Source organism: Corythoichthys intestinalis, chromosome 14, assembly GCF_030265065.1.
Source record: "Corythoichthys intestinalis isolate RoL2023-P3 chromosome 14, ASM3026506v1, whole genome shotgun sequence".
Taxonomy (NCBI): domain Eukaryota; kingdom Metazoa; phylum Chordata; class Actinopteri; order Syngnathiformes; family Syngnathidae; genus Corythoichthys; species Corythoichthys intestinalis.
This window is the reverse complement of record NC_080408.1, coordinates 768605-791171: the sequence shown is the minus strand read 5'-3', so window position 1 is coordinate 791171 and position 22567 is coordinate 768605. Positions and strand designations below refer to the sequence as shown.

The 22567-nt window shown below is 41.6% G+C and overlaps 2 protein-coding genes across 2 annotated transcripts in view; both read left to right on the top strand.

Moving 5' to 3' along the window:
* Nucleotides 1–602, top strand: part of LOC130929894 (coiled-coil domain-containing protein 39-like) — a 33875-nt gene extending 33273 nt beyond the window's left edge. Inside the window, exon 20 of the mRNA XM_057857514.1 lies at nucleotides 354–602. Coding sequence (XP_057713497.1) covers nucleotides 354–444 — 91 coding nt within the window. The 3' untranslated portion in view covers nucleotides 445–602. The remainder of the gene's footprint in view (nucleotides 1–353) is intronic.
* A 1958-nt stretch (nucleotides 603–2560) lies between these two features.
* ccdc39 (coiled-coil domain 39 molecular ruler complex subunit) lies at nucleotides 2561–21254 on the top strand. Its single transcript, XM_057857930.1, has 20 exons — nucleotides 2561–2659; nucleotides 3298–3417; nucleotides 7067–7213; nucleotides 7289–7447; nucleotides 7557–7649; nucleotides 7712–7840; nucleotides 7974–8165; nucleotides 8659–8762; nucleotides 8831–8963; nucleotides 9196–9390; nucleotides 9457–9621; nucleotides 9688–9825; nucleotides 11328–11536; nucleotides 11647–11773; nucleotides 11887–12046; nucleotides 12125–12231; nucleotides 14129–14269; nucleotides 14380–14559; nucleotides 18448–18536; nucleotides 20334–21254. Exons 1-20 carry the CDS (start codon nucleotides 2561–2563, stop codon nucleotides 20461–20463), a joined length of 2817 nt encoding a protein of 938 aa, XP_057713913.1. The 3' UTR covers nucleotides 20464–21254.
* Nucleotides 21255–22567: the final 1313 nt, after the last annotated feature.

The window sequence follows — 22567 nt, the reverse complement described above, 5'->3', positions numbered from 1 at the left end:
CGGTGGACCTGCGCTTGACAATGACGTTGCGTTTTCAGTGAAGATATTACTACCAAAGCATTTGTAATTGCAATCATTTTCTGGGAGAAAATGAGCATTATTATTATTAATTTTTTTTTGCAGGGGTGCCAATACTTTTGGCCAGCAGTGTATTAACTAACAATTTCATATTTTCATGAAAAATGTTATTTAAAAAACAACATCTTAAAAAAATGATTCATTTAAGCCCATCTTACCAAAAAAAAAAAAAAAAAACAACCAAAAAAACTTTATTCCTATGTTCTTGTGTTTCTTTTTTTTCCAATATTTATTGATATAAATAGTGATTTTTTTTGTGTGTGTGACAATTTTAGGCACGCCGCATTCTCAGCCAGCACCCAGAGGCCTTCAGATGAATCCGACCTTTCTGTGAAGACTGTCATTCTGGGCCAGGATCTGCCCTAAACTCAGGAGATTGACCTCTGATCCCGCTTCCCCAATGAATGGACATTCCATGATAGCTATTGCTCATTTGAGGGAAAAAAAAAAAAATCACGCGCTTGCCTGTTGATCCATTTCCTAAAAGTTTTTGGGGATGAGCTCACTCTCTACCATTGACGGCGATAGACATCCAATCCATTGATGATTTCTTTTGCTAGCAATCTAACGACGCATAGTATCCAGTGGTTTGAAAAAGTATCTGAATCTTTTGGAATTTCTCATAATTTCTGCATAAAATCACCATCAAATGTGATCTGATCTTTGTCAAAATCGCACAGATGTAAAAACAGTGTCTGCGTTAACTAAAATCACCCAAACGTTTATAGGTTTTCATATTTTAATGAGGATAGCATGCAAACTAGCATGCAAATCTTGGCCCATTATTCTCTACAAAATTGCTGTAGTTCAGTCAGATTCCTGGGATGTCTGGCATGAATTGCTGTCTTTAGGGCATGCTACAGCATCTTAAAGTCTGGACTTTGACTTGGCCACTCCAGAATGTGTATTTTGTTTCATTCTGAAGTTGATTTACATCCGTGTTTTGGGTTATTGTCTTGTTGCAGCATCCGTCCTCTTTTACCTTTTACCTTTTAACTGTTTGATAGACGGCTAAAGGTTTTCCTGCAAAACTTTTGAATTCATTCTTCCATTAATGATTGCAAGTTGTCCAGGCCCTGGGTCAGGAAAACAGCCCCGAATCATGTTGCTCCCTCCACCATGCTTCAAGGTGGGGATGAGGTGTTGATTTTGGTGAGCTGTTTCATTTTTCCTCCACACGTGACTTTGTGTGTTACTCCCAAACAATCCAACTTTTGTTTCATCAGTCCACAAAATATTTTGCCAGAAATTCTGTGGAGTGTCCAAGTGCCTTTTTGTGAACATAAAACGGGCAACAATTTTTTTGTTTTTATTTTTTAAAGACAGCAGTGACTTCCTCCGTGTAGTCCTTCCATGTACACCAATTTTGGCCATAGTTTTACATATAGTTGAAATATGCACAAAGATATTGGACTGTGTCAGTCTTTAGCAGACACTTTAGGGTTCTTTTTTACCTCTCTGAGAATTATGCGCGTCATCTTTAGTGGATGGCTACTCCGTGGGAGAGAAGCAACAGTGCCAAACTCTCTACACTTTTAGACAACTTCTCTGTCTGTCGATTGATGAACATCTAGCCTTTTAGAGATAGTTTTGTATCCTTTCCCAGCTTTATACAAATCAACAATCCTTGATCGCAGGTCTTCAGACCGAGCCATGATGCACATCAGACAATGCATCTCATGAAGACATTTCTTACCAGGTGTGTGTCTTATAGTGGGAAGGGCAGCTTTAAACCACTCATCAGTGATTGGGCACACACCTGACTTAAAATGTTTGTTAAAAATTGGTTTCAATTGCTCTTTAAGTCTCCTTAGGATGGGGGTTCACTTAATAATTTTTCCCCCTTCTGTCATTGTTTGCATGCTATCCTCATTAAAATATGAAAACCTATAAATGTTTGGGTGATTTTAGTTAACGCAGACACAGTTTTTACATCTGTGTGATTTTAACAAAGATCAGATCACATTTGATGGTGATTTTCTCCAGAAATGTGAGAAATTTCAAATGGTTCAGATACTTTTTTATGCCACTGTATCTCATTTCGGAAAGATGAGTTTCATGGTGATAGGGTGGACTTGTGAAGTCATTCACCTGCCTTTGCCGTGAATTATCATTTGTAGATCAAGTGGATTGGATGTCATCAGTGGCAGACGGTTGAATATTTTCATGCCTTTTCACCATGGAGAAAGATGTGTTTAGTACATGCGTACATTTTCATTTTTCATGATCATTTCACCAGTAAAGTGAGACTTTAAAAAGCGTTTGGCTGAACCGTGTCAGTGTCATGATAGAAATCTGCTTTTTCTCCTCCATCAAACTGGACTTGACTGAAGGTCACCTCCTCCCGCGGCTCATGTTTCAACAATAGAGCCGAGCGGTTGCTAGGAGCCGCTGACAACAAACACCTCCCAGTCTTCCCAGTTTGCGGCAATAAGCCTCTGATAACAACTTTCTATTTAAAAGCTGAAATCTGCTGCAAATCATGTTGAATGTTGCCATGGCAGTTTTACCAGAGACGGGCTGGGAGGATTATTATGCCATTCCTGGGACAAATGCTGAAAACAAGGCTTTAATAGAAGAGGTGAGAGACTTTATAATTTTAAATTAGCCGCTTGGAAGATGAATGAAAGAGCTATTTGAATTTTTTGGAGTTTTAGTTTTTAGGGTTAACTCACATAATAATCAACATAATTGTTTTAACTGCGCATTAATTAACACATTGTTAGTTGATGTATATTTCAGGAAAATGACTACATTTAAAATAAAAGTGCTTCTTTTGAATTCCTTATTATATTTCTTTATTATACAGAATGCAATTCATGTCAAATCTCACCATTCGTTATTTTAACTCTGCATGAACTCATTGTCTGCCATTGAATGATTGCTAGTTCATCGCTAGTAGACGTCCAATCCATTAAAGCGGGAGGTTTGGCAGCCAATTATTAAAACGGATAAGATGTATAGCGCCTTCAATAGCAGACAATGAGGGACAAAATCGCATTTATTTTTCTTTTCTGGCCAAGATGCAACTTCCTGCCTACAAATAAATGTAGCCCTAGTAACCGGCCAATCTATTTGAAGTGGGAAGTGTGGCAGCATTCGCTGGCAACTTTCCCACTTCAAATGAATTGGATGTCTAGCACTATCCGTGAGTTAAGAGGGAAAAAAAAATCTTGTTTGGAGCTAATTTTTTTCCTAATTCTGTTTCCATCTTCTCAGATAAGCAAGAAAAGGAAGGAACTCTCACATGTGAAAAGCAAGCGAGAGAATCACAAAGATCAAACTCGACTGGCCACCGAGTTTCTTAAACATGTTAAAGCTGAGCTGGAAAACATGGAGGTATTAATTCAAAATCACTCAAAGTGGCCAAAACATCGAAGCCGTGTTGTTTTTGGCAGTCATTTTCGTCTTAGTCTTTTGGACCAAAATACATATTTTAGTCATTTCAAAATGTGTGTCTGTAAAACATTTAGTCCAAAAATAAAGGTTTCCAATAATTTGGAATGAACATAAAGCTAATGTGAAAGCTATGCTAGCATTAGGAGTTACATTTTCTAATCAAATCAAAATTAATTGGCAATATCAGTAGGAGCATAGCCATGTACGGGGACAGTGAGGTATTGCTAACAGGGGTTTAAGGAGATTGGCCATAAATGACTGGCCAGGACTTGTCCAGTGACCGTTAGAATTGGCTCACTGATGGGCTATTTATCACTTTGTCCGGCAATCAATTCCAAGAATTGGCGAATCTATGGCTAGGTTCATTCCGCAGGTCTTAATGCACAAATCCGATTTTTTCATGTTTTTCCGATTCGAATGAGTCATTAACTTGGCGGTCTAAATGGGACAGGTCGCATAAAAGTGGACAATTCCAAATCCGATCTTTCATATTTCCGACTTGGGCCACATTTTTCCAGGATGTGGTTGCGGTCTAAACAGTCAAGTCTCCCAAATCGCAATTCATGCTGCAATTATGTCAGCAGAGAGTGAGAGGCAGGGCGCTACCGCAGCGATGGAGCAGTGCATTAGAGTTAGCACCTAGCTTAAACTTGATTTTTAGGGAAGAGGCGAGCTTGACAAAAATCACAACAAAATAAAATGGGGGGATAAAGGATACGCCTGAGAATGCTCGGTTTTCTTTTTGGGCTCCAAATGAGCAATATTTCAAGATTGCCTACATGGCCGAGAGTCGGAGCAAACTGCCCGTATGTGTGTGCGTCATGCACGTAAAGTGCGTGCATGTGTTCTCTTAATCCATATAAACTTTGAATATAAGACTAAACAGGGATTGTTTATGTCTGTTATTTATGTCCTCTTTTTGGAAATCAAAATATGATCAACCTAGGACAGAGGTCGGCAACCCAAAATGTTGAAAGAGCCATATCGGACAAAAAAAAAAAAACATGTCTGGAGCTGCAAAAAATTAAAAGCCTGACATAATATAATGAAGGCAACATATGCTGTATGTATCTGTATAAGCCATATTAGCCTACTATCAAAAGGACTAAGTTGGCTAAAAATACATCATGAGCCTTCAGGATTTAATGTTTATTTTCCCTGCAGTGCATCAAACGCACCATGTGATTACTCTGTTGTATGATGCCACCTCAAGTTTAACTTCATTACAATATTAATGAAGTGTTTCAATGCTTTTACGAAATTAAAGAAATGCAATAAAGAAATCCGATTTTTGATGTTATTTTTATTTTGAGGTTTCGAAAAAACAAGAAAATGGAATGTGCATAACATGCCCCTTATCTGGGCATGTCTTTGATTTTCTATATTATCTCAGTTTTGTTATCTAAGTCTGCAAATAGGTGTTCTGATATGTTGACGAATGTTTGTGAATAGCTTTCTACGCTTTATTATCTCCTGGGTTGCAACAAAACTTGCATCTGTAGTGGAGTTTGGTGATGCAATCCATTACTTAAATCTATGTTTGCGCTCCTCTTAGTTGTTGAGAAATTATGCGACCGCAATTTATGTCAAAGACACATTGAATCTTCTGTTCTCCTCAGTTTGGCCGCTCTTTTTCTTCACGGCCGCCAGCAGAGGTTGCGCTAGACTTTTTCGTTGTCTGTCATCTCGACTGACAGTGTCATAAAAATCCGGTCATAACCTATTTTTACCCGTCACTTACATTTTTAAAATGATAATAAGACATATTCAATCGTATTTAGTTTTCATTCATTTTTAATTAATATTCTGTCCAAACAAGCTTAACAAGAGGCAGACAGACAGCGGAGTGCACCAATCAGCGACGGGCAGACGTGCCGTTAGCAAAGCGACGAGGGCAGGACGAGGGACTTGCGCGCGGAAGTAAACATACGAGGAGAACGGAGTTTATTCAACATGGCTAGCACGAGACAGACTGTTGTCAATGTCTCGTGTTGACGGGTTTTAGCTCATTTAAAACTGAATTTACCGCGGATTGGAACATATTCTCGGCTCTCCCGCCATCCGTGTTGTTGTAGAGACGATTTTTGGCGCACAAGAGTGACGTTGCTTGTGAAGAACACGTCACGCAAATAAACAAATCTGATTTGTCGATTGATTTTGTGTCTGTGTCCCAGACTTTTCTCTCAGTGTTTGAAAAATACAAGGAGAACAGTCTGGCCGTGCCAGGCAAACACTCAGTTGCCTTGACATTTTTCCGAGTAAGGCCAACGACGTCATGCATCAAGAGAGACAATAGCTAATTAATATGCTCACTCGCCACCCTGTGGTCTGGAGTGTGAATTGCAACCTGTCACAATGACTGATGGACTTCAGTTTTTTCCGTCACCGTTTTAAAAAACCGGTCAACGACGGAAAATATTCGGTTAACGCGACCCCTGGCCGCCAGATTGTTTACAATAGCCACTTGCCTGGCATCCCGCCCTGCTGATAGAAACGTGTGTCGCAGGCTATGACGCAAATCTTCGTTGACAGAAATGTTGAAATTTAATATTTATTCTACACATTTTGACAGCATTGGAAAACGTTAAGAATGGTTGTGTCATTTTTGTCCTCCTACAGCAGGGGTGGGCAAACTATTCCACAAAGGGCCACAGTGGGTGCGGGTCTCAATTGCAACCCATCAAGAGGACACCTTTTCACCAATCTGGTGTCTAACAAGTGATTGCAGTCTGGTGCTTCGTTTCCCCGGACCTCTCATTGGTTAAACTGCCTGTGCTGGATCAGTTGTAACAAAGACCAGGACCCACTGCGGCCCTTGAGGACTGGTTTGCCCACCCCTGTCCTACAGAAACCATATCAAAACAAAAAATATATTTCCCTCAACCATCTTTGTCCATTTATAAACAATTTTGAAAATGCTCCAGGGAGCCACTAGGGCAGCACTAAAGAGCCGCATGCAGCTCTCAAAACACGGGTTGCCGACCACCTCCCTAGATTGATGTAGAGCCAGTCATTTGTTTTGATGCTTCTGTCGGACTGCAAGTTAGTACGCATGCGTATTTAATTTATGAGCTCAATGGAAAAAGGCAGTCTGAATGGGCACACCCAAAAAACAGATATGAAAAAAATCAGATTTGTGCATTAAGGCCTGCGGTATGAACCTAGCGTTTATGTGACAATCAATCAGCACAGACCTATAAAGGCTAAAGCAACATTGCATATTCTCTCTTGCCAAGATGAGACAACAAATCTTACCATGTGTTTCAAAACAAGCAAGCCTGATGAGGCCAGGGGGACGCAGCAAGTCACATGAGTGACACGACCAAGCACGGCGAGCTGACGTACTACGCGTACAATAAGCAAATGTCACATATGACGGAAAGTATGTGGCATTTTTGTCTCGTCGTCAGACGAAAACTGGCATTTGCCTTATGTTTTTCTCTCCCAAGACACGTATTTAGCTCGTTATCGTTTCGTCAGGAAAAAAATGTATTTTCGTTATCGTCATCGTTGCCGCATGACAATGACAACGCATCTAGGAAAACTCCACATGGCAGCAGTTGTTATGCTTAGCGGCGGTTCTGCGCAGGCTCTGTGCCAGGCCAAAGACAGAGAAGCCCATTTGGAGTCGCACCTTACCGCCGTCACGCAGAGAGAAATCGGCCACCTGGCGCAGGAGAACGCCCGGATGGAAAATGAGCTCCGATCGCTGGCTGAGAGGCAAAGCGGGCTGGAGGTCCGGTGTTGTTGACGGTCGCCAGCCACCATGTACGATCCGCCAGTTAACTTTTTGCCCGCCGTGTGTGGTCAGAATGACATATTCAAGGCCAAACAGAAGCTGGAGCACTTTCGCGAGCAGATGGACTGGGACCGGCGGGCCATGGATTCGTTTTTGGAGGAGTCGGCACGAAAAGACGACGACACGATGGCCATCATCAAGTATTCGCAGCAGGACGAGCAGAGGATCAAGGTCGGTTGGCCTCCGTGGGCGGCGATAGACGTTCTGCATTGAACATCTAGCCTCGTCAATAGAAGCCAATTAAAGGGTTGTCGCGAAATCTCGACTGTCCTTCTCACAGTCCCTGACGTTGGCCATCGAGAGGACAACACTGGAGGCCAATAAAAAGCGCAAAGTGCTTGACATGGAGATGACAGAGAATTTATCTGCGCAGGTATGCTTAGATTTTGTGTGACGCATTGTTAGATGCACTTGTCCACACTTTGTCCTCCTAAGATTGCTTTAGAGAAGACCACAGAGCATTTGCGGGAGACTCACCGGGAAAGTGAGAAGATCATCCAGCGATGGGAAAACACCGTCCAGCAGATGAAGCAAAGAGATGCCGATCTACAACAGTGGGCTCTGGTAACTAAACAAACTAGACTGAATCGAGAAGAGGCCAAAATTTCCATTTCCTGAAAGATCATCTTTGAACTTTCAGCAAAATCAGGAGTGGTAAAGATCTTGTAACACACAGCAGCTTATCCATCCTTTTTAGAAACTGGCAGAGAGCAACCAGGCGATCAGGAAAAGGAACGACTCCTTGAGAGAAATGAAGCACTTGCATGACTCGCAGATGAACGACAACAAGGAAAAAGAGAGAAAGTTGAACGCGGCTAATCGTCAGGCGGCAAAATTAAAGCAGATATTGCAAGAGAAGGAGAAGAACTACATGGAGATGCAGGATGAGGTGAGCATCGCTCAGCAGATTTATATATTACGATGGATTCCAAACCATGACTATGTAGAAGTTCACCGTTAGATGTTCCTTGTTCTGCTTGTCTCCATTTAAGCACGAAATAAGATTCCGACAAATGTGACCTTATGACCCCCAACGTATAATAACCTCTTGCATTTTGTTTTACAAACATATCCAGCGAATTTGATTATATTCCCTTTTATGGTAATTCTTGAGTTATTCCCAAGTTCCCTTTCTGACCTTTGAACTCATGACCCCGAAACTTAATAGCCTCTTCCATTTCATGTTAGAACATATCCTTCAAGTTTGACAATAATTCCTTCATTTGTTCTTGAGTTATCACAAAATTCATTTTCCGACCTCTGCGACTTTAGACCTCATGACCCTATGGATGCAATCACCCTTTTCTGTTACAAACATTTCCTGCAAGTCTGCTAATAATCCCCGAACACTGAAACCGAACTTGTTTGACATGTGTCTGTAGCTAAAAAGTTGTAAAACCTCACTGGATAGTACAACCGCCAGTGTAGAGTCCACCAAGACCCACATCTCCAGGCTGAAGGAACAAATTGTGAAAAACCAGACCAAGTTAGTCGCTTGTTATTTGTCTTAACTGTAAGACCTCGTGGACTTAGGGTGACAAGTTGTTTCCTTAGACTGCAGCAAAGCTCGGCCCAAAATTCCGCTCTTGAGGAGAAACTGACAGCTGTGACGCAGAACGCCTCGAGTGAGAAGGAGAAAGCCGCCCAAATGGAACAGTTCCTCACCGATGAGGAACAGGCCATCAAGGTGAGGAATTTCAATCGTCTTTCTGAAATCAACACCTTAGATCAAAGAACTTCCAATCAAGACCTCATCTTGAAGGTCTTGGTTTTGACATCCACAAGACTCAGTCTTTGTCTCAGGGTCAAATCCCTAAAGTTGTAATCTCCCCTTTGTGATAGTCTCTATCTCAGATAGTTTGTCGGCTTGACCGCAAGACAACAGATTAGACATCAATGTTTGATTTTTTTTGCGCAAGGAGCTGGATGTGCAACTGCGTGACTGCAGAGACGAGCTCTTCCGCTATAAGCAACAAGTAGATGCCCTCAAAAGAATGGAAAAAGACTCTTTAGCCCAAGAGCTTAGGAGCAAATCCACTATTGGCAGCCTGGAACGGGAGCTCAGGAAACAAGAGAAGTATTTGATAAGACAGCAGAAGATCATGAGCGAAAAGGTAGGCCCCTCCGATCAGTCGCTAAAACTAGACCTCACTGCTAGACTGCATACCTTCGCCTTCCAGGACTTTCAGATCATCTTCTTGGAGAAAAAGCTCGCACGACTGCAAGGTGTTGACGACTCGGATGAAAAGGAAATGTTCCAAGCCAAGATTAGCGAGATGACTAAAACCCTCGACGAGAGGATGAAGTTGTCCGGCGAGATTATCGACAGAATCGACGAGACTGAGGTCAGCCCGTGTGCGGTAGAATCTGGAGCGGCATTTCTACAACTTTGAATATTTTGTCTCTGACAGAGTGAAATTCGCTATTTGAAGAAAGAGAATGACAAGTCAGCGTCGGAGAAGAAAACTTTATACCACAAAGTGGAAGAGATGAAGCTGATCAATAATAATATTGAAAAAGAGCTGAAAAGACTCAGCCTCAATAAACAGGTACCGTGTCTACTCTGCCATTAGGCTCCATGTTAAAGAATGACAAAAATCAGTCAATCGTTGGACAAGGTTTAGAGTAGGAAAATCCCACCCAAAAATGGACAATCGCTAACTTCTGAGTCCTGTAGATTTAGTGAAGTGACTAGTTATTCCGATGACAGAGTGAATTTTAGTGAGACTTTTTCCACGATTTGATCCATCATCCTAATCCGTTTGGTCAAGAACAGCAATAATCCCTATACATTTGAATTTGGACAAGGTTTAGCGATGCAAAATCTTACCCAGAAATGGACTTTCCCTTACTTTTTGTGAGTCACGTATGTTTAACGACTAGCTGTTCCGATGACAGAGTGAATTTTAGTGAGACGCTCTCCACAATTTGATCCATAATCCTAATCCTTCTGATTAAAGAATGGCAAAAATACTTAAAATATTGGACCTTGGACAAGGTTTAGAGATTCAAAATCTTAGCCAAAAATGGACTTTCCCTTACTTTTTTGTGAGTCGTGTATGTTTAACCACTAGCTTTTCCGATGACAGAGAGAATTTGAGAGAAGGGCTTTGCATAGTTTGATCCTTAGCAGATCTTGAAAGATCAGAGTATCGTGAAGAAATCTGACCATTTAGCCAGACTGCTGGAATCACGCCAGCCGAACCGCCGGACCCACACTGGCGCAGCTCTAACGACCCGGGCCGGCGAAACTCCGACAAACCGCCAAAAGGCCAAAACCCGCGCGTTCACCTTAGTCTTAACCCCTTGTACTGACTCCATTTTGGAAGCTGGGCTTCGAAACACAAGTTTATTTTGAGTCGGCAGCAATCATACAGCACAGAGGGACCCAGGCGAGGATCCAAGGTCACCATATCACAAGTCAAAAAAAGGTTCCGGAGAAAAATGACAACGATTAGTTAATCATTCAGTCTTTTGAAGGCTCTCGCGGGGCGGGCTGTGGGTAGAAGGTTGTGCTTGCGCGTTGTTTAGGTTTATTGTCTGTTTGTGGACTGGACAGGAGGATTTGGGAGTTAGTTGTCAGGGCAACAAGGGTTGTGGATTTTGCCACCTCAGCATTAAAGGGGCTCTTGGAGTCTTAGCAGTCGTGTTATCAGTTTGATATCAGGCGTTCTCCGGTGTTCCTTGTGTTAGGACAGGACGTCCCGCCATTTGTTCTGGACTGTCCGAAAGATCCGATTTCGGGAGTTGGTGCGTCAATCTTGCTCAGTCAGTTGCATGACGCACACGCTGGGCTTCCGTGATAAGAAGGCGTCATGTATCTCTTATGCCCTATACTCTGCTTGTTTTCCTTAATCTATGGTATAAGTGCTATTTATTTTATATTGGGTGCGTTAGAGTAATATAAACAGCCAAACAGTAAATACAAGAAATGATACTATTCCCTGATTGATTATATTAGGTGTGTTAGAATAATGCAAACAGTTATACGGGGCCTACGAGAAAGGGTACTATCTCCTTCAATCGCCATCCAGTATGTCACCCCGATCAGGAACAAATGGTGGAGCAGAACATCTTCAAGCTGGAGGTGAAGCGTAAGCGGGATCTTCTGTTCAATAAAGCCAACAGCGTGGTGTCCCTGGAGAAAAGACAACTGAACGTCAAGAAAATCATTCAGGAGAGACAAGAAGAGATCAGAATTTACAATCACATGCTGAATCAGGAACTGAAGACCACTGAGCAGGAGAGACAGAGAATCAGGTGATGTAGAGTCTATCCCTGGGGGTCAAGTCTTCACCCTTTACTCTCGTTTGACTCATTGTTTGTCATTGATGGAACAAGACGCAATGTGTGAAAGCATTTCTTCGCAGCACTGAACTGAATGGAAAAATGTCCAAGATTGACGTCATGAAGAAACATTTTGAAGTTGTGACCTTTTCAATGACCGGAGAGGACGAGGAGGACGTGGTCAAGTGTCAAGCTCGCTATATTGCAAAGGTGTATTTTCAAATTTCAAAGTAAATGTTGAATTTGAATTGAAAAGGTATATGTCCCGCGAGTCTTTACATTGGCACCTGTGGCGATGAAACTGCATGTTTTTTTACCACTAGGCGGCGCTAGAGAGAGCAGAGCTCATACAGCATGGAGAGCATCTAACTGGCAAAATCCGTAAAGCTGAAGAAGAGAACAAAGCTCTGGAGAACTCCACTCTCTTGTTCAATATCAGTAACTCCCAATTTCACACGGCAGTCAACAAAGCAAAAGACTCCAGTACGTCGCTCGCTCTGCAATTTGCTGGTCCAACTTTCCTCGGTTGCTTTGTTGCACTGCCACTTCTTCCTTTGCCAGGTCAGGAATACCAGCAAAAAATCCAGATGGAAGAGCAGCTGCGTTTGGCCGAAGACAATCTCAAGTACAAGAGAAGACAAGTTAGACAACTTCAGCAACAACAACAGGTTTCATTGCTGCTCTCATCATAACCCAGTGCCAATTTGTGCCCTTTATCGTGTACGCATTTCAAATATGATAAAATGGTAAAAAAAAAAAAAAAAAAAAGTTGTGTCGTGCTGATACAGCACTGAAATGACATCTTAGGTATCCCTACCGGTCAAGTTTTGAATTTGGGAAAATTTTCCAGCCAGCGCTCGGCTTTAAGACAGGAGTACAAGGTATCTAAAAACAACAACTTGTTAACAGCTGGCTAATTAGGTGATCCATATCTGATAGGCCTACCTTTGTTGATGTTAAATTCTGTCTACATCACTGTGCCCCATCCAGCTCCTCTTTAGAAAAGGATATTCGGAAACTCGCTGTTGTGATGGTTACCTCATTCACCTAAGCCGTGTCCCTTGTTAGCAGCGTTGCAGTATTTGAGGGCTTAGCCGCATGCGTGTGATTTTCCCGGGTCTTCTCTTGCATAACCACCTACGGGCAGGGGCGTCACTAGACCTATTACAATACTGGGGCACTGGCGAGTGAGCAATATTTTTTTTTTTTTTGCACTTATCCATCATAAAAAATTCAGAAGTGGCGCTTTAGGTTAGGTTAGGTTAGGATAGCTTTAATAGTCATTGACACCAGCTCTCACAGATGACAACGAGATTGCGTGTGATGAGTGAGCATCGGGCCGCTGCAGACATCCCGCGCCGCCCACTTCTCTCTCTTCTCAGAAGTAGCAGAGCAAGTTACCTGCAGATACAATGTACATGACATATATCGTACAACGTAGCAGGGATATGACACGACGCACAGGTCACATGCAGGAATTTTTTGTACAACAAAAAGGAAAACTGCCCAATCATGGCTGGAGAAAGGGGTGGGCAGAAATAGTAAGAAAAGATGGTAGCAGACTGGAGGGGTGTTGGTGTGTGTGTGTATGCACGAGTATATCAGTATTCGTGCGTGCCTGTAGACAAAATAAGAGTCGCAGAGCCCTGCGACCGGACCTGGGAAGAGAATCCAGGGCACCAGATAGGGCCACCTGTGCGGCTCTCCCAGGAGAAGGGGGTGGGGGGGTGGGGGCGATCGGTAAGGGTAAGGAAAAGTTATAATCAAATTAAGCCGAATCAGAATTTAGAATGTCATAAAGTACAAGTACATAAAGTAAAGTACAATCCGGACCTCAAGTCTGTCCTGCGAAGCCTTCAATAAATCCTCAAGGCGTAGTCCGGATCACAGATCTCCCAGGTCCCTCCCAACATTAGCGGTCTGACGAAACAGCTCCGTAAGCTGGTTCCCGATGGAATCATCCTCTCTCCTGCCATCTCCGGGCCGGACCGAGGTCCCGATCCGGGCCTCCAAACGGTCCGCCGAAGCCTTGAATTGCGCCTTAGATCAGTGGTCAATTTGCCAATTTCTCTGAAAGCTGCCGTCTTGGAAACTTTCCAGTACATCAGGACACCTCCCAAGCCAAACAAGAGGACCTGCGTGACCATCATACCAGTCAGCCAAATATCCTCGACGTCTGTGACTGTGAGACAGGCGGGCTGCCAGTGCTCCCATGAATCTTGCACGTAGCCCGCCGCAAAGGTCCCCTCCAGACAAGAAGGCTCTCCTGGAGTGCCGTGTTTTGTTTAAAAAAAAAAATCTTGTCAATACTGCTGAGGAACCAACTAATCAGATCCATGTTTCAAGTTGAGAGTCACCAGCAGCTGGTCCACAGAGGAAGAAATACAAAAAAAGCTGACAAAGATAGCAGAGCGCAGGAGAAGAGGTGAAACACGTCCGCCCGTGGCAAAGGCAGGAACAAGAAGCGATATATTGTATAGTCAAACTAAAATTCAAGTTTCTGCAAAAAAATGACTGTCGTTTTGTTTTGTGAGTTATCTGAACCACATCTGATTTTTTATTCAGGAACTGAACAATACCTTGGATGCTCTGCTACAGGCTAAGCTAGCACAAAACCAAAAGATCCAACATAAACAGTTACTAATCAGCAAACTAAATGGAGAAATTGCTTCACAGCAGGAAAAAATTGAAAGAGCCACCAAACAGGTACGATCACTTGATTAAAGACGATCCATTTGTCAAATGGATTGGACATCTATTACTGACAAACTTGTTGACATTTTCCTCAGTTTTATGTTGGAATTGTATTTAACCAGTGCTCGAAGCTAAGTCGTGCGATCCGCGCTTGGAGAAACACAAAGGCAGAGACGTTGGAGGAGAAGGACGTCAGACTGAGACAGTTAAAGGACTTGAACAAACGTCTGGACAAGATGCTGTACGATGCCACCGAGGATAGGCCCGACCTCAGGTCGCTTTTGGAGAAGAACTTTAACCAGGTGAAAGATTATTTCAAGCCGAGCCACCACTTACCTTTACACAGGCACTTTTATTGGGATTAAAAACTTGACTGGTTACTCCACCACATGGAGGCAGCATCCATCTGCGCACGTCAAAATCATTTGTTCCGGATGAAGTTCTAATGCGTGAACATGCAAGTCCTGGTATTTGGAGTCGCTGTGAAAACAGTGCATCCGATCATCATCTTAATGCCAAATACTGATCGGATTAAGGAAATGGTGTCCGTGTAAACGTAGCCACTGTTTGCGGTGGGTCAAGGGCGGTGGTTTGCGTAGGGACAAAACAGTAGCAACTTTCCGGGATGCTCAAATTTTCCTCACCAACTTTTAAGCAACCTATTTGCACTATACAGGGTGGGGCACAGTAACTTGCTTGTTTAAATTTGGCGCCCAGAAGCAATGGTTGCTCTGAGAATGGTAGGGATGGACTTATTTGAGAGGGTGGGGCTTAAAGTTTGGTTCCAAACATGCGTTATTTATTTTGTGTTCATTTTTCAGGAACCCCAGTGAGCATCATGGAGGTGACGAAGTTGGAACGTACTTTCGTGTTGAGGTATTTTTTTCAAGCGGCCACTCAATCGTTGCAAAGCAAACGTGAGTTCAGTAGACATTTCAATATTGCCCCCTGTGGTCGTGTTCCTGGCGGCAGTCGATTGTCTCATTTGTAAACAACTTCAGGGAAACGAGTGATATAAAGAAAAAGAAACCTGGCCTCCCGCAAACAGCAAGAACATTGAGGCGGTGAAACAATCTGTTTTGAGATCTCCCCGACGGCCTGCATGCAAACACGCATCTGCTCTTGGTTTGTCTGCTCGTTCTGTGAGACGAATCCTCCATGAAGACTTGAAATTTAGTTCACGCGGTTTTTTTTTTTTTTGCTCACTTGAAAAAAAAATCCCTCAACAGTGAAAGCGCGTTCCAACTTCGTCCACTCCATGATGCTCGCTGGGCTTCCTGAAAAATAAACACAAAATAAATAACGCACGTTATGAACCAAACTTTAAGCCCCACCCTCTCAAATTAGTCCATCCCTACCATCCTCAGAGCAACCATCGCTTCAGGGCGGCAAATTTAAATAAGCAATTTTCTCTGCCCCACCCTGTATTTGTGTTTTTATTGAGTCTTTTATTACCTTTTCATTGCCTCAAAATGCTGTTTGCATGCATTTCCCTTTCATACTTTTAGGCATTGTGTTTTCTTGTGGTATCTTTAAAGCAGATTGATCTGTTGACCACATTAGTCATGTAGCGTATTTAAACCCCCCTTATTTGATATTACTATGTTTAAGTATTTTCTTAAGGCATCTTTAGTATGTTCTATCTGTATGCATCTAAACAAAACAAACTGAAAGCGCATGGTAGTACTTTGGGTGTCAAATTCACCTCTGGTAGGACGTTTGCCGGTGTAGCACATTTTGGCAGAGCACCAGTTTTTTTTTGTCCTACTCTTATCTCGCTTCATCCCGTCTTTCCTGTTCATTTTGCTTTTGCTGCTCTTTTTGTGAAATATCGACAGTGCTGTCATGCTCATTAATGTTACTCTCGGGTTCCATAGACTTCACAATGTATTGACGGGGCGCGGGGCCGATTCATAGGGGGCCTATCTCCGTCAAAGCTGACCGAGTGGAAACACAGACAATAGAGCTTTTTCTGTTGAAAATTCTTGTGAATAAATGCTTAATTCTATATAGATATTGACGTAAACCAGTCTCGATTCTTGGTTAAAAGCAAAAAATCTGTGAAGGTAGCATTTATTTTACGTAAATATTGCGAACTATGAGGCTAGTCAGTAAGGAAATTAGTGGCCGTCATGTGTAAACAAAAAGCTTTTTCTGTTGAAAATTCTTGTCAATAAATGCTTAAATCCCTGAATTCTTTATAAATATGGACGTAAAGCAGTCTTGATTCTTGGTTAAAAGCAAAAAAATTAAAAATGGGCAGTTTGCATTTATTTTACGTAAATATTTCGAATTTGCTGTTAGTTAAGTCACTTTGTTGGCCCCCTTAATACAATACAGAGCTTATTGTGTTGAAAATTCTTGTGAATACCATATTTTTTGGACTATAAGTCGCACCCGAGTATAAGTCGCACCAGCCATAAAATGCTCAACGAAGAGGAAAAAAAACATATATAAGTCGCACCGGAATATACGTCGCATTTTAGGGAAAATTTACTTGATAAAATCCAACACATAGAACAGATATTTCATCTTGAAAGGCAATTTAAAATAAAAATACAATAGAGAACAACATATTGAATGAGTGTACAGTATCATAATGTTACATGATGCATGAACAAAGAAATGCGAACATGGCCGGTATCTTAACGTAACATAGCTATTAGTTCAATTCAATTCAATTCAGTTTTATTTGTATAGCCCTAGATCACAACAATGTTGTCTCAAAGGGCTTTGCAGAGGCAATATGATACACAATCAGAAACAGCAAATGAAGCAACAAAGATGAATAAATAAATTCAAGTCCTGGGTATCCCCCATCCTTAGACCCTCCATGTCGGCAAGGAAAAACTCCAGTCTTCGGGAGAAAAATGAGAAACCTTGGGGAGTACCACAGTCAGGAGAGATCCACTCCCAGGATGGATAGACAGGAACCCCAGGACCGCTAATGGGAATTAGCAGGCGACGTTACAGTCTGTAAAGATGCAGTGGAGTAAAGGAAAAAGAAGGGGTCCATCTAGCCAGATGAGACGGGGGTAGCCACGAGGACGTCCATCCAGCTTGGGGTCCGGACAGTCAGGAGGCTGCAGCTGAAAAATAGGGGAGGGGGGAAAGGGGACACCGGGTGACTAGTGATGAAGAGACTAAACAACTAGATATTAACATTGTAAAATAGAAATAGAGTAAGATAAGTGGTAGGTAGAGTGAGAAAAAGGAGATAGAACTCAGTGGCTGTACTTCCCCCAGCTTTATAGCTTCTAGTGCAGCTTAGACTAAACTTTGAGTTTACTCCGACTTCAACTAGCCTGACCATAAGCTTTGTTGAATAGGAACGTTTTTAATCTAATCTTAAATGTGCAGACTGTCTCGGCTTCTTTAATATTAGCCGGAAGCTGATTCCATAAAACAGGGGCTTGGTGGCTAAAGGCTCTAGCTCCGACAGTACTTTTAGAAACTATCAGTATCTATTAAGAGTTATTCAGATAACTTTAGCATAAAGAGCATGCTAACAAGTTTACCAAACGATCAGTGTCACTCCAAAACACCAAAATAACATGTGAAATAATATAATAATGTGTAAATAATTTCACACATAAGTCACTCCAGAGTATAAGTCGCACCCCCAGCCAAACTATATAAAAAACTGTGACTTATAGTCTGAAATATACGGTAAATGCTTAAATCCCTGCACGGTCAGCCAGCACACACATACACACACACACACACACACAAAGAAAAGCCCAGTCAAGAGGCACTTTGGGCATGTAGGGGCAAAGAGGCAGGTGCTCAAGCTCAAGCATCCTACCCCCTGCACTAGCCTGAGCGAGAGCCCCTATCAAGCTGACGATCAGCTCATCAGCAAGAGCCTGATCAGACAGTCCGATTAATGGATTCAGGTGATTTGGAAGAGGAAAACAAGCTGGATAGGGGCTCTCTCCACCCTAATTTAGACTATCAATGAATTAGGTTGATATTTGTGAGATACTGTATGTAGCCCTGAACTCTGTGCACCCAATCTGTTTGGTCTTATTAATGTTCCAGCCCATGCAAAAAGTGTACATGCAGGTTATGCTGTTATATGGTCCATACCGATGCTGAGACCGCACCTATGCCCTTGCGGTGGGTGGAGTTAAAATTGAAATATTTGCATGATTTTGTGATTTTATTTTTTTTCCCCTCTTATTTGTTAGGCCAACTTGTCCTTTCCGTCTCCTCCGTCCACTCCCGGCAGCCACCGAAGCACCAGCGGCAAATCGTCTCGCGTCTCCGACATTTCCAGGTCTGACTCACTCTTGGAATGATGTTGGCGATGCATGTCATTAGCCAGTGAAAAATGTCTCAATGTGTAAGAAGATTTTTCTGGATATATTTTGTCTTTCCCATTTCATACAGCGGTTCCAAAAATGTCGTTTTTCAATTAAAAAAAAAAATGTTGCCCCCCCCCCACAGATTCAAACAAAAAGTAAGTATTATACTTGGATTACATTTTAATACGTTTCCCTTTTACTTTGAGTACATTTTTACACTAGCACTTTGACTTGAGTCCAATTTCAGCAATGTCACTTTTTCTCACAGAAAAAAACCCCATTGTTTTACACACACAAAAAGTAACTAAGTTATTTGAGTACATTTCTAATGAGGTACTTTTTTTGGAAGTAGATCTATATACGGGGCTTTGCCAAAGCAAAAGCCCAGATAGTAAAATTATATGTATATTTTTTGAATGGCGTTTCTTCGGCGCGCAGCACAGCCCGAACCGTTTGACCGATCAGCACTGTTTGAATATCGAAACGACCGGAATTTTCGCGCGACGCTGGGATTTTTTTCCGAACAACCCCAAAAATTTTTTCCTTTGCCTGTAAATGCTGATTTTTCAAAAATGCATCCAGTACTGCAAATTTTTACCAAATTTCAGTGACGGCTATGGACGTCCAAATTTCCCATTCATTTTCAATGGCAAAAAAACAAATGTCCCCAAATCAACAGGAAATGACCAGATCAATAGGATGTATCCCCAAATGTCCCCAAATGACCTAATACGACTAGGACACGCCCCCCAAATGTCCCCAAATGACCTGATATGACATGGACATGTCCCCCAAATGTCCCCAAATCAACAGGAAATGGCCTGTTATGACCAGGACGTGACCCCCAAATGTCCCCAAATCAACAGGAAGTGGCCTAATATTGTCCCCGAATTGTCCCCAAACCAACCTGGGCGGGGCTAAGATCTGTATCTCCACACAGCAAAGACCCAGAGTAATTTCTACGGAAATTGCAGTTTCTAGTTATATATATATATATATATATATATATATATATATATATATATATATATATATTAGGGCTGTCAAAATTATTGCGTTAACGGGCGGAAATTAACTTTTTTAATTAATCAGGTTAAAATATTTGACGCAATTAACGCACATGACCCGCTCAAACAGATTAAAATGACAGCACAGTGCAACGCCAGCTTGTTACTTGTTTTTTGGTGTTTGGCGCCCTCTGCTGGCGCTTGTGTCCAACTGATTTTATGTGTTACACCATGAGTGAGCATGGTGTAATTATTGACATCAACAATGGCGAGCTACTTTTTTTGATTGAAAATTTTACAAATTTTAACAAAACGAAAACATTAAGAGGGGTTTTAATATAAAATTTCTTTAACTTGGCTTTTAATATAAAATGTCTATAACTTGTACTAACATTTATCTTTTAAGAACTACAAGTCTTTCTATCCATGGATCGCTTTAAGAGAATGTTAGTAATGTTAATGTTATCTTGTTGATTTATTGTTATAATAACTAAGTACCGTATGTTGAATGTATATATATCCATCTTGTGTCTTATTTTTCCATTCCAACAATAATTTACAGAAAAATATGGCATATTTTATGGATGGTTTTTAATTAATTTTTAAGCTGTAATTAACTCAATTAAAAATTTTAATCGTTTGACAGCCCTAATATATATATTTTTGAATGGCGTTTCTTCAGCACGCCGCACAGCCCGAACCATTTGACCGGTGGTTGTTGCTGCAAAAATGAAGATCCCCTTATTGTGGTCCAACCCACAGGTCTTGGACTTCCTCGGCCGGCAGACGCGCACGCTCGGCCCCCGCATCTCCTCTACTGAAGACCGTGTCCCTGAGTTTGGACGTTCCGTCTCCACCTCTCTCAGCCAGCAGCAATGTAAAGAGTCAATAGTCTGATACTCTTCTCAAAACAATTAATGTAAATTAGTGGCGTATCTGTACCGATACTATGTGCAACACTAATATCCAAGGCCGTAGTTTTGCATAGGGACGGTATGGACAAAACACTAGCAACTTTTCAGGATGCTCAATTTAGATTGTCTTCCCATATGTTGTAAGGATAGAATTGACCCTACCATTATTAACTGAATTATTTTCAGTCTTACATTTACCCCTTCTTCACTTGCTGATTGAGCCAGTCCATGTATTTTTCCCCTCAAACGCACGTTTGATTGGCTGATGACTAGACCCCTCCAACCCCACGCACACTCTGTCTCACAGTACAGAATTATCACAGTTCAGAATTACGTTACATGTCGACATGCCGCCTCCTCCACCCGCTTCGAAGAGGAGGGATAATAGAAGTTTTTTTTGTTTTTTTTCAGCCAGCAGCTTCTGTAAGTAGTATGAAAAGTTATTGTTGTGAAGGTGGGAAACACATCACTAATTTTGCTACCTGCATCACAGTTTAGCATTACCATTACATTAAACTGTGTGAACTTGCTAACCTGAGTAGGAAGCTGCTCCAGGAGAAGTGTCCTCCTGTATGTGTATTCTACTATGACAGCCCCAAAACATCACTGCTCTAGAGGAGATCTGCATGGAGGAATGGGCCAAAATACCAGCAACAGTGTGTGAAAAGCTTGTGAAGAGTCACAGGAAACGTTTGGCCTCTGTTATTGCCAACAAAGGGTACATAACAAAGTATTGAGATGAACTTTTGGCATTGACCAAATACTTATTTTCCACCATGATTTGCAAATAAATTCGTTGAAAATCAAGCAATGTGATTTTCTGTTGTTTTTTTTTTTTTCCACATTCTGTCTCTCATGGTTGAGGTTTGCCCATGTTCACAATTACAGGCCTCTGTAATATTTTCAAGTGGGAGAACTTGCACAATTAGTGGTTGACTAAATACTTATTTGCCCCACTGTATTAGCATGCCACTTGCTGTTTTAGAGTTGGTATAGAATATACTTCAAATACACAATAGAAAAAGGTGTTTTCTTGTGCCTTTTACTTTCATAGGAAATATGAGGGTCAAAAAATGACATTTCTTTACCACTAGGGGATTGTCTCATTATATGTCACTGCAGATAATTTCATTGTGAAATCTGCTACTGCAGGAATGTCAAACACGTTTGTTTATTCGCCACTCCCAGTCAAAATGGATTGGACGTCGAGCGCTGTCAATGGCAGCCAGTGACAGACATGAGATCTAATTGTCATAAATGTGACCCGCGAACCAAAAAGAGTATGACACCCCTGCTCTAGCTGCCGCTGACATCCAAACCTCTTAGGGCTGGGCGAGATGGCCTAAAATACGTATCACGGTAAATTGAGCAGATTTACCTCGATAACGATAAATGACGATAAATTCGCCCAAGCGGACTGTTATTTAATTTGAAAATCTGAATCAATGCGTGAAATACAAATGAACTGTTTCTCGTTGATTTATTTACCATATTTTAATTGGACATATTTAAACTGTACATGCAGTCTAAACATTAAGTATCCAAACATTTTTTGTACACCATAAGAATTGTAGTATGAACATTTATAACAGCTTGTATGACTTGAACATTGTACATTGTCAAAATCTATATCCCTGTGCAAACATGTCATTGTAACACAAATGACTTACAGGTTTTTTTCCCCAGAGCATTTTTTAATACATGCACGCACACATGCACCCCCCACACAGACACATTAAAGCTACGTTGCTCTTTTGCCAATGAAACATTTAAGATTTTATCATAGCAGTAATGACATAGAATGAAGAAAGCACATACATAAAAATAGCTGTGGCCATTAAACGGTCATACTATAGGCTTCACTGTTGCATTAAAATTTATGCTGAATGCTTTACCCTCCGCAAGGGATATCAAAGAAATCACACACCCAATATCATGGCAATAAACGGCACAGAATGAAGCAAGCACATACAGATAAATAGCTGTGGCCATTAAACGGTCATATTATAGGCTTCACTGTTGCATTATAATTTATGCTGAATGCTTTACCCTCACAAAAGATATGAAAGAACCCCCCACCCA

Coding starts and splice junctions, on each gene's coding strand:
- ccdc39 (XM_057857930.1), top strand. CDS start 2,561: ATGTTGAATGTTGCCATGGCAGTTTTACCAGAGACGGGCTGGGAGGAT. Junction 7,650..7,711: donor CAGAGAATTTATCTGCGCAG/GTATGCTTAGAT, acceptor TGTCCTCCTAAG/ATTGCTTTAGAGAAGACCAC. Junction 8,166..8,658: donor ACATGGAGATGCAGGATGAG/GTGAGCATCGCT, acceptor ATGTGTCTGTAG/CTAAAAAGTTGTAAAACCTC.